This window comes from Dermochelys coriacea, chromosome 15 (assembly GCF_009764565.3).
Source record: "Dermochelys coriacea isolate rDerCor1 chromosome 15, rDerCor1.pri.v4, whole genome shotgun sequence".
In the NCBI taxonomy this organism is placed as follows: domain Eukaryota; kingdom Metazoa; phylum Chordata; order Testudines; family Dermochelyidae; genus Dermochelys; species Dermochelys coriacea.
Window position 1 is genome coordinate 16,031,472 of NC_050082.1, and position 16,505 is coordinate 16,047,976.

General features: G+C 41.5%; 1 protein-coding gene across 15 annotated transcripts in view; it reads right to left on the reverse strand.

The window, feature by feature from the left end:
- ARVCF (ARVCF delta catenin family member) overlaps window positions 1–16,505 on the reverse strand; it is a 505,185-nt gene that overhangs the window by 74,425 nt on the left and 414,255 nt on the right. For 11 of the 15 annotated variants that reach the window (XM_038372964.2, XM_043498178.1, XM_043498174.1 and 8 more), the window contains 3 exons: window positions 7,336–7,453; window positions 5,955–6,126; window positions 3,660–3,677 (listed from right to left, as the gene is read on the reverse strand). In XM_038372964.2, coding sequence (XP_038228892.1) covers window positions 3,660–3,677; window positions 5,955–6,126; window positions 7,336–7,453 — 308 coding nt within the window. The remainder of the gene's footprint in view (window positions 1–3,659; window positions 3,678–5,954; window positions 6,127–7,335; window positions 7,454–16,505) is intronic. The other 4 variants (XM_043498177.1, XM_043498179.1, XM_038372977.2 and 1 more) reach the window with 1 other exon arrangement.

Here is a 16,505-nt window from a genome sequence, read left to right on the forward strand (position 1 = left end):
TGTCACTGCTCAGAGCTAAGAAAAATCCCACGACAGAGGGAAAGAGGGATAGTGAAGGGAGGGTGGCTTAAAATTAGTGTTGGAAAAAGAAAAGCTCTAAACGAAGACAGAGGAACTTGCCTCCATTTTATCTACAGAATTTAGTTTGGGTAATAATTTTACTGCAGACCATTAAGTTTTGTATCCCTAGCACTGGCAAGTTTCAAACTCAGGGCAGTTCTACTCTGAAAATAAGCTTGTTAAAAGCGGCACCTTACTCAACAGATCTGCTCAAAGCCCTATCTATTTACTTCAAAATATGGTTTGGTTTTGTTATTGCTGTTGCCCTGCCGAGTTAGCAGGGTAAGAAAATGAGCTAGATTCCTCTCCTTGTGCATCATCAACTAAATGAGCTGCCAATATGATATGGCTGTGAAAAAAGCTAATGCGGTTTTGGGATGCATCAGGAGAGGTATTTCCAGTAGGGATAAGGAGGTTTTAGTACCATTATACAAGGCACTGGTGAGACCTCACCTGGAATACTGTGTGCAGTTCTGGTCTCCCATGTTTAAAAAGGATGAATTCAAACTGGAGCAGGTACAGAGAAGGGCTACTAAGATGATCCGAGGAATGGAAAACCTGTCTTATGAAAGGAGACTCAAGGAGCTTAGCTTGTTTAGCCTAACTAAAAGAAGGTTGAGGGGAGATATGATTGTTCTCTATAAATATATCAGAGGGATAAATACCGGTGAGGGAGAGGAATTATTTAAGCTCAGCACCAATGTGGACACAAGAACAAATGGGTATAAACTGGCCACCAGGAAGTTTAGACTTGAAATCAGACGAAGGTTTTTAACCATCAGAGGAGTGAAGTTTTGGAATAGCCTTCCAAGGGAAGCAGTGGGGGCAAAAGATCTATCTGGCTTTAAGATTAAACTCGATAAGTTTATGGAGGAGATGCTATGATGAAACAACATGATTTTGGTAATTAATTCATCTTTAAACATTCAGGGTAAACAGGCCTAATGGCCTGTGATGGGATGGGATGGGATCTGAGTTACTACAGAAAATTCTTTCCTGGGTATCTGGCTGGTGAATCTTGCCTATATGCTCAGGGTTTAGCTGATCGCCATATTTGGGGTCAGGAAGAAATTTTCCTCCAGGGCAGCAGATTAGAAGAGGGCCTGGAGATTTTTCGTCTTCCTCTGTAGCATGGGGCATGGGTTACTTGAGGGAGGATTCTCTGCTCCTTGAAGTCTTTAAACCATGATTTGAGGACTTCAATAGCTCAGACATAGGTGAGGTTTTTTGTAGGAGTGGGTGGGTGAGATTCTGTGGCCTGCGTTGTGCAGGACGTTGGACTAGATGATCAGAATGGTCCCTTCTGACCTTAGTATCTATGAAAATTGTTAATTAAATTCAATCAAGATATTCTTTTGCATAATCTCTGAAGACCCAGTTTATGCAGGTGACAGAGCCTACTTTAGGCTGCAGAGTGCAACTGCCTGTTTATTAAGCAATATTTCACACAGAAAAAGCATTCTACCTGTCCTCTGTGATTCTCACTGACTGTTATTCAATTTCTGGGCAAGGTATAGGTGCTGGCTTTCACCTACAAAGCCCTCAGTGGTTTGCCTCATGAGAAACAGCTTCTCTTTTCATGTGATAGGACAGCAGTTGTAATCAGCTGGCAGTTTAAAGGGAAAGCATTATTTTCTCAGTGAGGAGAGTCCTCAGTGAGTACTTTTCCCTGTTGGTCCACCAAGTGCCAAGGTTGGGAAACTGCAGATCATGTTGCAAGAGATCTAAATTTCCAGGGTTTTTCCTGTGGGGAGGAGCGGATTAGGAAGGAGCAGTCTGATGTAGGGGAGGAGCTAAGAGAAGTCTGCGTGAGGATGGGAAGGTTCATACAATTATGGCTTTTTTGAACCATTGAGTTATATTGGTTTAAATTGGTTTCTGAAGCACCCACTGAGAGGATGGGCACTTGTAAAAATGGATTAAATTTACAAATTTTAATATCCAATCATAATTTTATCATAATTACAAAATTGGGTGACATGAATCTCTTCCCTATCTGATGTCACGCACAACTAACAATGCAAGATCAGCCCTGTCCTACAAAAGTTCAGCCCTAAGCCCCTGACAAATTCAGCCATTCCTGCGGTGACAGTCACGGAGCACAGCGATGCTTAATGATTCCACTGGCAGATGACAACAAAAAGTTTTAAAGTGCAAAGTTTGTGCTTATGGATTTTTTTCCCTTCCTACCCCTGACACACAGAAAAAGAAAGAAGATATTGTCAAATCTGAAGCCCAGCTCAGAACCTCGCCAAAAGACAGGCAGCTTTAATACAGCTGCCGAGAGGCCTGTTTTATGGGGCTGGGCTATCGGAGCTGGCACAGTGCTCTGGCGTGGGAAAGCAGCATGGCAGGAAAGTTGCTTGTGTAATACTTGATCTACAATCATATAAAATGTGAAATTAAAGCTTCTTCCTTCACATAAGGACTTATCAAAAACATTACTATGGCTCATGTACTGTCATCCTTACTGGGTCAAATGCTTTCTAAAAAGTTGGTAAGGCCTTCAGGATGTGACCCTGTGTTATTTACAACTAACATTTCAATGTTCTTCCCACAACAGTCCTATGCTTCCCTAAAAAAGCCCAAAGGATATCCCATGTCCCCCTTCTATTTTACATCATACTTTCCTCAAGGACAAAATCCGCAACCATCATCTTTCTGGGTGAGAAGAACTGAAAAGGAAAGAGCCCCGTAAGGGCCAGTTAATAACATGCTGCTAATTCATCAGCTAGAAAAATGCCCAGTTAAGTGACATGGCATTTGCTCCTCCCAGGGGCGGAGTGCCACCTTAGGAACACTCCTGTTCCAGGGCCTGATTAGTGGGAAGCTAGAAAGCAGGGTCTCCCTAATGACATTGCAGGCCACCACTGGCTTTTCACCCTAGCCCTCTTCAGTCCACTGTGCAGCAGCAACCATCATTCGTCATCACCTGAAACCTATCCCATTCCAGCAGCCACCATCAAATCAATGGCAATAAACAGAACAGCACTTTTCATCTTCAAGCCACTGTACGAACTAATGAATCCTCAAAACTAACAGGTGAGGTAGGTAAGCATTATTCTCATTCTGCAGAGGGGGAAACAGATGTGGTTAAGTGATTTGCCTAGGATGACAAATTGAGTTAGTAAAGAGCTGGGATTAGAACAGGAATTTCTGGCACTCACTCCCACATTCGACCAGTAGACTATGTCTCTCACTATCCTTGGTGAGCAAAATTTAGCCTTTTGCATTTACCTGATCCCTTAGCACATGAATATAGGGCCAAATTCCCAAATGCAATTCCATGCATTTAGTGGTCTTACACTTTAGTTGAATATGGCCCTGTATTCTTTACTGAGAGTGGCCCCTTCTAAATAGCACCAACAAGACTGGAAATAGCCCCTTCATCAGATGGACAGTTGGCATGCACCTAAGAGCTCTCCAGGTGACAGCAGCAGAAATGAGCATCAGGGAATGATGAGAAATGAGCATCAGCTAACCCATGAATTGAAGGTGTTGGGTCAGTGAGGCCACTGTGCCACCTCTAATCCTTGCATATAAAAGGTGAAGGAAGAAGATTATGGCAATGTTGGAAAGAGAGTACTGGAAGGACTCACCTTGATTGAACCACTCCTCTAATTACCAGAAAAGCAGTAAAGGAAAAACAAAAGTTTACAGGAAGGAAGAAGATACAAAGGAACAATCACAAAGAGGCAGAATTTCACAGCACAGAATCAATGTACAGGGCTGCTCTAACTCTCACTAATAAAAATACTTCCCACTTGTTCCTGCTGAAAGTGTGTTTTTTCCCCTTAAGGTTCTTTTTCTTTTTAATTATTTCCAAAAACGCTGAAGGTAGTGGGGGGAAAAGGAGGCAGACTAGCCCTTGGCAGATGTGTTTGAAATGCTATGATCAATGACCATGAAACAAAACAACAAAACATCACAAGATTAAAAAAAAAAAAAAGGACAAAAGAAATGACCTATTTTCAAGTGCTAGACCAAGAAGAGTAAGGAATTTTTAGTCTAGATTTTCATAGCAATTTACAAGTAAGAGAACGATTATTTTATTTATGTTTTTAAAAGCAGACTTACTAATGGGTTGGGTTTTTTTATACTAAGCCTGCCTGTCCCTCTCAACCCTTCTGATCTGCACATCACCAGCTGGGAGCTCTGCATTGCTACTAGTCAATTCCATCCTAGAAAACAGCACGAATTTTTACAGCTGAGAGCTGCATGGGAAAAGTGCTAAAACATGCTTGAGAAAAATAATTGGGATTTTCTGCTGAACGCTAAGAGCCAAAATTGAGAGGCCACCAAGTATCTGCATCTCTCACTCAAGTCAATGGCAGTTTGTCCTCAATGTTCCTCACAATTTTGGCCCCCATTTTCCCCAAAATACAACCCCAAAATTTTTGGCTGATAAATTCAGAAACCATATACAGACAGAGAACATATATAGGGCTGAGTCCTATGGGAAGTGGACAGACATCTGACATACAAGAGCAGAGCAGTCATTTAGAAGTCCTCAGACTCTTCACTCATCAAGATGAAAATCATTAGATCTCAGCAATCATGCTCTCCCCCCCCCGGAATATATTTCACACATCAGATTTATTTTTCACATGCTTCCACCCCATTGGCATTGCTCTCAAGTGGCAGGATAATATGGACCCACAAATGGAGAGAGCAGATGGCCCAAGTGAGCACAAGTTAATTGTAAAGAAAATCATATTATCTTTTGTCATATACACAGTATAAGTCCTGGCCAAGCAAGTAATGTTTTCTGCCTCCTCAAAGTTATTCCAATTGCTAAAGACCTATTTTTTTTTTAAATTTAAAATTAAGTTAGGTCAAGCTGAAGACAGACTGTAGTTACTGATATACATACTATAATAACTACTGTAGTACACTGAAGTAGAACAACTTGACACCAGATATTTAAGTTCAGTATATGTTGGGGGACTAAATTTTTAAAACCTAGGACCTCAAATTAGATCAATTCCATACCTGGCCAATTATCAACATAAAAAACCCTCAAATAGTATTTGGCTACCTATAGTAATCAGAGTACACACAAACAAAGAACTGGGTGCCCAACTTGTAAACTTTAGCAAATTTAGTCTGGAAGTTGAATTTCCTAAACTAACAAGAAAATATACAAGTTGAGTGTCAGTATTTGAAAGGAAGATAAAAAGGAGGTTTACTGAGACTTTATTAATCCCCTCTTGAGATGCAACATATTTGTGACACTTGTGCCCAACAGGGAGAGAACAGGTCTAAAGTGATTGACAATTAAAAGCTACCAGAATCACATTTGCAATTTAAATGAAAGTAAGAGTGACAGCGTTGTGCTTTTTTAAAAAAATGTGATAGATTAAAAAATATGAAACAGGCAGAGACGGGACAACCATGCATGGAAATTAGCGTGTACTTGGCTTGTTTCCAGATAAATCAGCAAATGCTGTGGAGCAAGATGTATGGATGGAACTAATGTGAAACTTTCAGGGGATTTGATGCATGAGGCAACACTGGCACATGATGAGATGCCAAACACATCAGCCTTTGCCAGCAGTGGACATGAAGGGGCTGGTCATGCTTCAGTGCATATAACCACTATTGTTAAATGTATGTTACACATACATGTCAATGAGAGAATAGTTCCTAAAATACTTAGTAATAATGAACAGGGAAGATCAACACATGCCCCAATCCTGCAAACATAGAATCACAGAGTCTGAAAACATGCACCTGTATAACTCTACTCGTGTGAGTTGTCCCATTGGCACCAATGACGTTACTTAAGTTAGTAAAATTACACAAGCTTGCTTGCAGGAGCAGGGGTATACACAGCAATACATCAATGTGACTCCAAGAATCACTCTTAATTATGAGACCACTATGACACAAACCTTTAGCTTTCTTTCCTCCAAAGCAGCCAGCATCATCTTTTTTCTTCTTCTGAGAGCCTCCTGTGCTGGTAGGCTGATTTGCATCCAGCTCTTGGTACTTGTCGGCTCCTGGGACTTCTTTGTGGACGTGATATGAAAGGTTTCGCATAATGCACACACAGTTCTCCACAGACTGTTAGAAGAGATTTAAATTGGAAGAAAAAACTAATACACACTCATATTTGCAAAGTTTTATGTTACATGAGGGAAGAATGAAGTTTTCTAAGTGGATTTGATCAAATAAGCCTTAATTTAAGGTTCTATTAAACCAATGTTTTAAATTTAACATTCTTCATAAATAGCACCTGTGCAAGATGTAGGTTCTCTGATCAAAGACACCACCAGATCTTGTTTAAAGAATATAGATTTACCAGAAGTTCAAATTGACTGATAAAAGATATACTGGGCAGTTACTATATCATCAAACATTTTCCTTTTCCAATACACCCTTCCCCCCTACATCAAGAGACCCATTTAACTGAACTTCCTCTGGCCCAAACTTCGGACTTGCATTGAAATCAATAGGAGTGCAAGCAGACTTTGTAGTAATAGTTAATCCTTAACAGTTCTCTGTAGGCTGCAAAGAAAAACATCAGGTGGTTTCAAAAACAACTTACAAAATGGTCTGTGATTAAGTGACAAAGCTTTCGAATGTAGTTTGCTTCTGCAGGTCTCATACAGACTGAGCCTCATTAGTTTGAAAAAAATATAAAGCTAAGACATTTTATATAACCAATAAAGCATTCAGAGTAATAAAGTTCTACCACATTCCCTGACTTCTCAAGTACATGAAGGCTTTTGGCCTTCTGCCTCATAAGTTATTTACATGTAATGGGATGTGGTAAAACCATATGGGCCAAGTTGTACCCTTAGAGAGCAATCAACACTTGCTGACTTCAGTGGGAGCAGCATGAGAACGGAATTTGGCCTCGAAACAATATGTATAATATTGTCTCAACAAGACTAAGTTCTCTTGGGCAGGGACTGTCTCCTTAGTTATATTTTATACAGAGCCCATCATAATGGGGCCCAAATTTGACTTAGGGCATTAACATAAAATAACTGAGGAATAATTATAATAATAAAATGCCATTGTATTTACTGTAGCATTATCTTTCCACTTGCTTCCTCCACCTCTAATATTCCTTACTCATATCAGATAAGCTAACAATGGTATCACTCTGATGACCCAATTTATGAAACTAGATTATCCTTCCAGTATATCCTTAGACAAATGCAGACCTATTTTGCATGAGCAAATAAAACTCAGCTTCTAGTGAAGTCAGAGCTCGACCCCTCAACAAATGCAAACACTCATCCAAATTGTAATACACAAGATCACCTTGTTATCTGTATCCTTCTTGCCTACTGCAGACTGTAGAGCATGAAGGAGAGCGTCCACTAAGCCATCACACTCTCTTAGTCTTCGGCGAGCTTCTGCGCCATCTGAACTTACATTCCTGACAAAGACAAATGCAAAAGAAACATTTAGCAACGTAACCTTTACAATAAAATGTCAAATCTACACTGCTTTGTGTTTCATTTTTGAAGAACCCAACACACATGGATCAACCCTGGGAGTTTTCTGGTAATGAAAAGGAGATCAGCTGGAGAAAATCTGACAAACCATGGGATATTCTTTGGCTAGTGTCTGAAAAGCATGGATCACAAACCTGCAAATTATTAACTCTGATTGAAAACTGGATTAGACGGTTATAGGAAGTTTGATCAGCTCATTCTTCTGGGCTTCCATTGCAGCTCAAACCTCATGTGTCACAGCTACATGCACAATACTTATCCCAGTTATTACACAGAACAAGCCAAACCCTGTAATCCCTTCTCAACTAAATTCATTTGAAGTAAGAGCACTACCTTTCAGGGCCTACAAGCCAGAAGCGTTTCTTCTGTGAGTTTTATCATCTTAAATCAGACAGATCATTTGTAGAGGTTTTTCTGAGGAGTTTGCAAAGTTACAATCATCCCCAAACCAGACTCCAGAGTAGCAGCATATTTCCAATGAATCCCCAGGAATTAAAAAATAAGCAGACAAGTCTGTTCATGTACAACATGTTTTTAGTTTCATGAGACAACAGATATTAAGATTAAACAGAAATACAAAGGGCTAAGGTTTACTTAATCAGACTATAAATTTTCACTTTCATTGGCATCAAGTCGCACCAACAGAAGCCAGAGTCTACCTGTAAAAATTAAAAAAGGGCATTTTTCACTACATGATTTCTGATAGTCAAAAGCACATATGACAAAGCTGAAAACTGCACAATTACGGAGCTGATGGTTTCTCGTGCATACAAACAAGGACTTGCTTCCAATACCAGGACATTTTTTTTTTTGGTCTCAACCCTTAATCATGCCAGTGTCAATGCAGAGGTGAAACTAGTGTGCAGAAACTGTGTACCAAACAACGCAGTAGTCTGCACTGTACTGGCCTCTTTCTACTGCCTTCGAATAGATCTCAAACACTGAAGTCCTCCCACGTCTCATTCTTCTACTGGAACAACCTGCACCTTATTTAAAAAGCAGAGTCTGACACACAACATGTATGGATTGATTTAGCACTTGTCTTCATTGCATTGTTAACTTGAGGTATAACTAGTGCTGCTCCTAAACACACCACAAAAATGGCTCTGGCTCAAGTTAAGTGGTGCTTTAAACCATTCTGATGTTCTGACCCTGCCTTTCAAACGGCCCTTTGCATGTATAGCATCTGCAGTTCTGTTTTACCTGTTCAATCAGATGGTGTCCAGGGACAGAGGGTGGAACCATCCCTCCAGTATGTGGAGAGCTGGCCTGAAGCTCACACCAAAACTTTTTGTGCAGTTGTGGTGTGACACCAGCAGGCTCATGAAGACATACGCCAACTGTTTGGGGAAGGGGTCTGCTGGACTGGCCACCAGTGCTGGGAGATCAACTCTACAACTGGATCACACCTCCAAGCCTAGTAAAAGCCTGAGAGCAATCTGTACTGCAAGCTGTTCAACTGGGTGCTCTCTAACACCCTTACCACAAAGGCTGACCTACCCCCTGGACAGCTCAAGAGCCCTTGAGGAAACTAATGAGTGACCTAGTGCGGGGGACCCTGAGGATGACCCACAGGATGACCCTGCAGTCTAAATGAGGCAGCACCAACACTCCCCATTGGGTGGCTACAGCCACTCTGCCCTCACCTAGGACTTTGGAGAGGAAGTGGAGGAACTCACCAGGGAGGAAGGGCACAGAGAAGAAGTGACAGATGAAACAGCATCACCTCAGCCAAGTGTGGACTCCAGTCACCACTGTTATTGTTAGGGGATATGATTTAAGGGACCCGTCCTTGGCTGTACAGAGATGATGGTTGTGTGGTGGACAGTGGGCTTTAAGAAATGCTGTGTACAACTTCCTTGGAGGAAGGGAGATAGAATCACCATTCCCCTTTTGCCCCCCATATCTCTGCATCTGGAAGGCAGGCTTTAGTTAATGCTGCTTGTACATTTGCTTCTGGACATTGGAACTGCCATTCCTCTCTTCCCCATAGCACCCACACGGAATCCAAGATGGATTTCGAGACTGGGAAAAGGGAGGACATTTTAAACAAGCAACACTGATTAATGTACAACACTGCTGCAGGTGTACAAAGCTGGCATTATTAATACAAGCTTACAAATGCCGGCGAATGCAGGATTGAGGTGGGACAAGCAATTGCAGGGTGCATCTATTAGAGCAGTGGGTTCTCTCTCACACCGGGCACTAACACGTAAGCATGTAAAGAGGCAGTCTAACCTTTTCAAAACAACACTGTCCCAGGAAAGAAGTCCATTGCACAACCTTTTGGCGTAAAGTCCAGAGCACCTGAAAAATTTCTTGGAAATTCAGGATTGTGCTCTGACTGTCACAGGAGCGTGTATCTATGTAGGCATTTCTCTCTTGGGTGAATGCTTCTACTTCTATAGAGAGACAAAGTGGGCGAGGTAAAAAAAAAATGTATTGGACAACTTCTGTTGGTGAAAGAGACAAGCATTCGAGCCACATAGAGCTCTTCCTCAGGTCTGGGAAAGGTACTCAGAATGGCACAGCTAAATACAAGGTCGACCAGAGAGTTTACCATAAATAGTTAGCACATATTCTAAGGGACCATTCAAGGTGAATTGGCCCATTAATACCCCTTAGTCACAGAACAAAAGACCATGATTTTTAGTGTTCAACAATAATGTGAATTTAAACTCCAAGGCTCATCATTTGAAAGCTTTGTGCAGATTTCCTTGTAGGATGAGGACTGATAGGTCAGATATAGAGCGATCACTTTGTGGAAAAAAGTGTTCACAAACAGGTGACACGGTGTTTTTGTCTTATCATTTTCCTGTGTGAGTTCATTCAAGAGAGTGTAGTGATTGTCTGATTTCACCCACATAGTTGTTACTGGAGCATTTAGTGCACTGGCTAAGGTACACCACATGTTGTGATAGGCATATGTAGGACCCATGAAGCTTGAAACATGTATTGTGCGGGGTGTTGATCGTTGTAGCAGAGGAGATATGTTGCAGGTTTTGCATCTCTTGGTCTGGTGCCACTTTGACTTCGTGTGTCCTGGTCTGTGGGGAGCTTGCTTCTGATGATGAACTTGGAGAGGCTGGGGGGTCGTTTGTCTACTTCTATACGTAGTCCTTTATATTGGCTCAAATTTTACTCCATTCCAGTGGAATTATGCAGTAGAACGTCTCATACAGTAGGGTATCCAACTGATCTTTCTGTCAAGTTTCTAGGCAGGGCAAACTTCGCACAACCTCCCTCGTAGCTCACTCTTCGCTATCAGTCATTAATTTGCACCAGTTACAAGATGGCAAAACAGCTTTGTGGCCTAAATAATTGATTTTGCTTCAGAGGTCTCTCTTCCACTAAGAAATCTCCAGTAAATTAATATCTTCCAAATCCACAACAGTCTGAAAGGTGTTAAGATCACTTATGCCCAAATAAATTTGTTAGTCTCTAAGGTGCCACAAGGACTCCTCGTTGTTTTTGCTGATACAGACTAACACGGCTACCACTCTGAAGAACATAACTGGTACTCTTCTGCTGCCTCAGGCCTGCCCCCACCTCCACAAAACATTTTTAAGATTTAGGTTTAAGAACAGATGCAAAGCACTTGCCATTGTTAAGATGGCCAGCAACCCTGGAATCCTGCAGCTTCAGAGGGGAAAGTTGGGTTATGAAATGGAGCAGATGTGACTGAGAAAAAAGTTGCAGCTTTTGCCTAGCTGTGATGCATAGTCTAGGGGAAGTAATGTTTCCGTCACAAACAAAAGAAAAAAAAGCAAAATGACATATTGTTTGTTTCCCTTTATAGGCCCATCTGCCAGAACCTGAGAAGCAGAAAGAGGACAAGGAAAGACCTTCTGATGGAGATGCGTAGGGACTTTGGCAAAAGATTGGGCCTCTGCTCTGAGCTACAGAGGAAGGTGCGAGAGCAGGAATAGCAAGTCCAGACTGCAGCTGAGAGGATGCTGGAGAGGGAGGAGATGGTGGCTGAACACATTGCCCATGAGACAGCAGGTCCACCAGTTGCAAAGTGAGGAGCACCAGCAGCAAATGGACATGTTCAAACACATGCTGGGTATTATGGCCAGCAAGTGGGTGAACAGCCAGCCCAGGTTCAGGCCCAACCTCAGACTGCTGCCATCACCTCCCTGCCATGCTACCATGAGCTGCAGCTTCTGGCAGCATGATCATGGTACCAGATCATTCACTCAGTGCTTGTGATCGTAGGTCAGAACCACAGGTCTGCACAGGGACATTGCACAAATGTGGATGCCCCACCTCAAAAAAAGATATACTGAAATTGAAATCGGAAAAGGTTCAGAAAAGGACAGCAAAAATGCTGAGGGGTATGGAACAGCTTCCGTATGAGGAGAGATTAATAAGACTGGGACTTTTCAGCTTGGTAAAGAGATGATTAAGGGGGGATATGATAGATGTCTATGAAATCATGACTGGTGTGGAGAAAGTAAATAAGGAAGTGTTATTTACTCCTTCCCAGAAGACAAGAACTAAGGATCACCAAATGAAATTAATAGGCAGCAGGTTTAAAAACAAAACAAAAAGTAGTATTTCTTCACACAACACAACACACAGTCAACCTGAGGAACTCCTTGCCAGAGGATGTTGTGAAGGCAATGACTATAACAGGGCACAAAAACAAACTAGGTAAATTCATGGAGAATAGGTCCATTAACGGCTATTAGCCAGAATGGGCAGGGATGGTGTCCCTAGCCTCTGTTTGCCAGAAGCTGGAAATGGGTGACAGGAGATGGCTCACTTGATGATTACCTGTTCTGTTCATTCCTTCTGGGGCATCTGGCATTGCCCACTGTTGGAAGACAGGATATTGGGCCAGATGGACCTTTGGTTTGACCCAGATTGGCTGTTCTTATGTTCTGAACATCTGCATTATGCGTGTCCACTCCCCCATCATGTCTGCAAGCAGCTTGCATGCTCGCCGCAAGAAAGCATGTCACCACCTTCTCAGGGTGACAAGCCACTGCTGAAAGGCTGCTTCGCTGCATCTCATACCTAATATGGTGCTTGTGTGCCCAGAACGACTGTAGTATGAAGATCAGCATTTTGCAAAGCTCATAGTTTAGAATCTGATTCATGGCTTCCCACTGGAGTGCAGACAAACACCATCAATGGATTTCAGAGTAGCAGCCGTGTTAGTTTGTATCCGCAAAAAGAAAAAAAGGAGTGCTTATGGCACCTTAGAGACCAACAAATTTATTTGAGCATAAGCCTTCGTGAGCTACAGCCTACTTCATCGGATGCAAATGTTTCCATCAATGGAAACCGTGCGCTGTAATAAATTGCTGGGCAAACACTACAATCTGTGTGCCCACAGCTGACAAACCAACACTCTCATGAGCTACACTACAGGTTGGGGAAGGAGCAGCTTGGAATAGTGCAAAGAACCAAGGGATATGCCTTGAAAGCAAGTGTCTCCACTCAAGTCAGTATTGTGACAAGTGTACAGGCAGTAACTTGAGCATAGCTCAAGTCACCTTTTGCAGTGTGGCCACTCTTATCTGGAATGCAGCTCCTCAAATATACTAACTTGAACTAACAATGCAGTGAAGACAATTTCTTGGACTGTAAAGCTCTTTGAGACAGGGACTCTCCCTTTTCTGGATCTCATACACTGAAAGAACTAACTGCTCGTGCCTGCCAATTTCATATTACAATTAAATTTTCTAAGCATTGCAAGGGAATTTAGCTTCCCTACTTCCATTGAAATTAAAGGGAATGAAATGGCAAAATGCTTCTGCACCATGCTTGAGTACATTCTTTAGAAACCTCTCTCCATTCCACTGTCACCAAAGACAGACATTACTAATATTAATAGAAACATAGCCAATGTGTCAGCTTCAGGGTCTTTGAATTTCACAACCCCATATTAAAAAATGTTCTCTCTCAAAAGTCCAAGTAATGGAATCACTGCCCTTTTCCATTTGGACTACTCAACCAATTTTTCTTCAAGTATAAGAAGCCAATATTGTTCAATATAATTAACAAATTAATCATTTTCCACATCTTTATGGGCACGTTGAGATGTTATTTAGACAACTAGAAGGAAACATTTGCTCAGAGACCTTTCAAAATAGGAATACACATTTAATTGTAAAATTGCATGTTATAGCATATTAACTCTCTATAATTAGAATGCAAGTAAAATGTAGTCATAAATAAATCCTGTTCTCAAACAACAACATACATCTCAGCTGGTAACTGCTGATATGGAGTGGGAGAAGTGAATACCAAAGTTGAGTTTTCATTGGATACATGGAAATCAGCTTTCTGTATGGTATTTTTTCTCCTCTTGTATTAATCCGATAGCATCAAGAGCCCAACTGTGAATTCTAACATTATGAAACTGAAATTAGGATTCAAGTTCTCTATGGTACCTTATAGCAGTTATAAGAATTATGATGAGAGATGCTCCGCTTTCAACTACATTAAAATGGAACACTACTTGTTAAGCTGAAGGGTGGCAGATATACAATGAGAATGGACCACCTGGAGTTGCATGTCCTATTTCCTATTCCCCTATTATATATTTTAATTCTTTTTATTTCTAAACTTAAGGAAAATCTGACTGAATTGTAATGAAGAAATGATCAGATTACTCCACACTGAACTTTTTCCCTCCCCCATTTTCTCATCACCCATTCAGAAGAGAATTTTAAATGGCTCATTTATGATACATATTTACAATAATGTTCATTTCATGTATTTTTGTGGATTTAGCTCTCAGTAATGTTAGGGATTTTGTATTTCCCTTTCCTTTTTATTTATACATTTTAGGATTAACATTAATGTAGACATGCGTAGACATACATTTTGCAAATACATCAATAAAGAAAAACTCAACTTGTCAATATTAGAAGTCCTTTGTGTCCCTTGGATTAATGAATTCAAGTATTGAAATTTAAGACACAATTGCATTAAAAATAAATTTTCAGATTACAACAATACATTAGCATGCAACAAACTAAAATAAAAAGAAAGAAGGTGGGTAAGGTCTTTTACGGGACCAACTTCTGTTGGATGAAAGAGAGAAACTTCTGAGCTACACAGAGCTCTTCAGAACGTAGCTGGAAGTCTGTCTCTCATCCCAACAGAAGTTGGTCCAATAAAAGATATTACCTGACCCCGCCCTGTCTCTCTAATATCCTGAGATAAACATAAAATAAAAAGAATCGGATTAGTAGATTATTAATGCTGTAAAGAAAATGGACTGAGCGTCACCAGATGTCAGGGTTTTAATGTGATCGCTAGCACACAGCAAGGTTACTACAACTGGTTACAGTCCACCTTCCCTTCTGGAACACTATTGACAGGATGCACCCCCATTTTATAACTAACTCATGGAGATACACATGCTTTTATAGATATCTGGTGTTTGGGACTGTGCCCAGCTGGGTCACCGGGTTTCTGCACATTGTGGGGGTTAGACAGCCAAGGACAACACACAGTTGTAGCCATGAAACAGGGTTTTTTCCAGCAAACATCCCTGGCTCCCGAGGGGACAGTGCACCAACAGCCTCATAAGTAGACTAAATCCACAGAGTCCAGATCCCTCCCTACACTATGTGCCCTCTGTGCAGCTCAGGCAGTGCACATAAAAAGCAGCTGGGGATTCCCCTTTTATCGGGGAATGATTGAATGACAGCACTATACCACAAATAGCTGGACCCCTCAGCGGGGGGGTTTGGTGAGGAGGGAAAAGCCTTGGCTGAAATGTGATGTGCTCTGGCAATCTCAGTATAACAGCTCATAGGGGTCCTTATGAACCAGAGCAAGTTAGAGCAGCCCTGAGGAGCTAATTTGCACTGGGGCTGAAATGCTCCTCAGCCAACTCCAGGATTGGGATAGGGAGGCCTGAAAGTTGAGGAAATGCCACCTTTATGGCCCCTATCCACAAGTGTGTAGATCAAAGTTTCCTCTGTGTAGCATGGCCTTCAGCACTAATCCCTAGAGGCAAAAGTTCCTGTTGGCTTCTCTTCTGCTCTCACCAGTTCTACCTCCTCTTTCTCTCCTGCCCTTACTTCCTCACAAATACCTATCCTACCTCCACACCCTTCTTCAGAGGCAGCTCACCACCAAGTGTCCCTCAACCGTATCATTCTCAGTCGGCTAATTTCTTGTCGCTGTCATTGGAGAAGCAGATCTTCAGGAGAGATTTGAACTTGGAGAAGAAGATGACTGAGAGGACTAGACTATGGCAGAAGCTAAAGGAGCAATCTTTAAGCTCATAATAGTAATTCTCTCTCTCTCTATGGGCAGGCACTTGAAGACACTACTTCTCACACTAACACTGCACCAGTCCATTCTCTAAAGGGCTTGCAACCTCAGTTATGCCTTTGATAGAATTATATTTTGAGGACTCTTGTTGTTATTATAATTTAAGACTCCAGAAACTAACATAATTATGTTATACCACCCCCCATATCATCATATTGATGTATACCTCCCCCCCCTTTCACTGTATATCTAATCTTATAAAGGGGAAGAGGGTCACTTGAAACCAACATGGGATTATTACTTCATATCTTGTCCTCTTTGCCATGCACATCACTCAAATGTACATTTTCAGCAAAACACAGAGATTTAGTCCCACAGCTCTTTGCTAAGCAAGTTGTGCAGCTAACCTTCTATACTGAAACTTTATGTTGATATATCGAATGATATATACCATGTGGATAAAATCAAAGGGTAGTCAATCTCAGCTCAAAGAGGAAGTTTTAGAAGCTCTGTTCAGAGGCTAACTCCTTTCAACAGAGCGATAAAAACTAATGAATACTCCACAGTATCCAGTAAACATAAAAGAGGATTTGTAGACTGCCTGGACAGTGCGACATTCCAGAGAAAGAGGAAGCTTCACCAGGGCTTAGTGATTACAGATCCAGAAATTTCTGAACTGTGTGCAACAGACATGTACGCAACATGTGGCAAACAGATTTGTAACAGGTA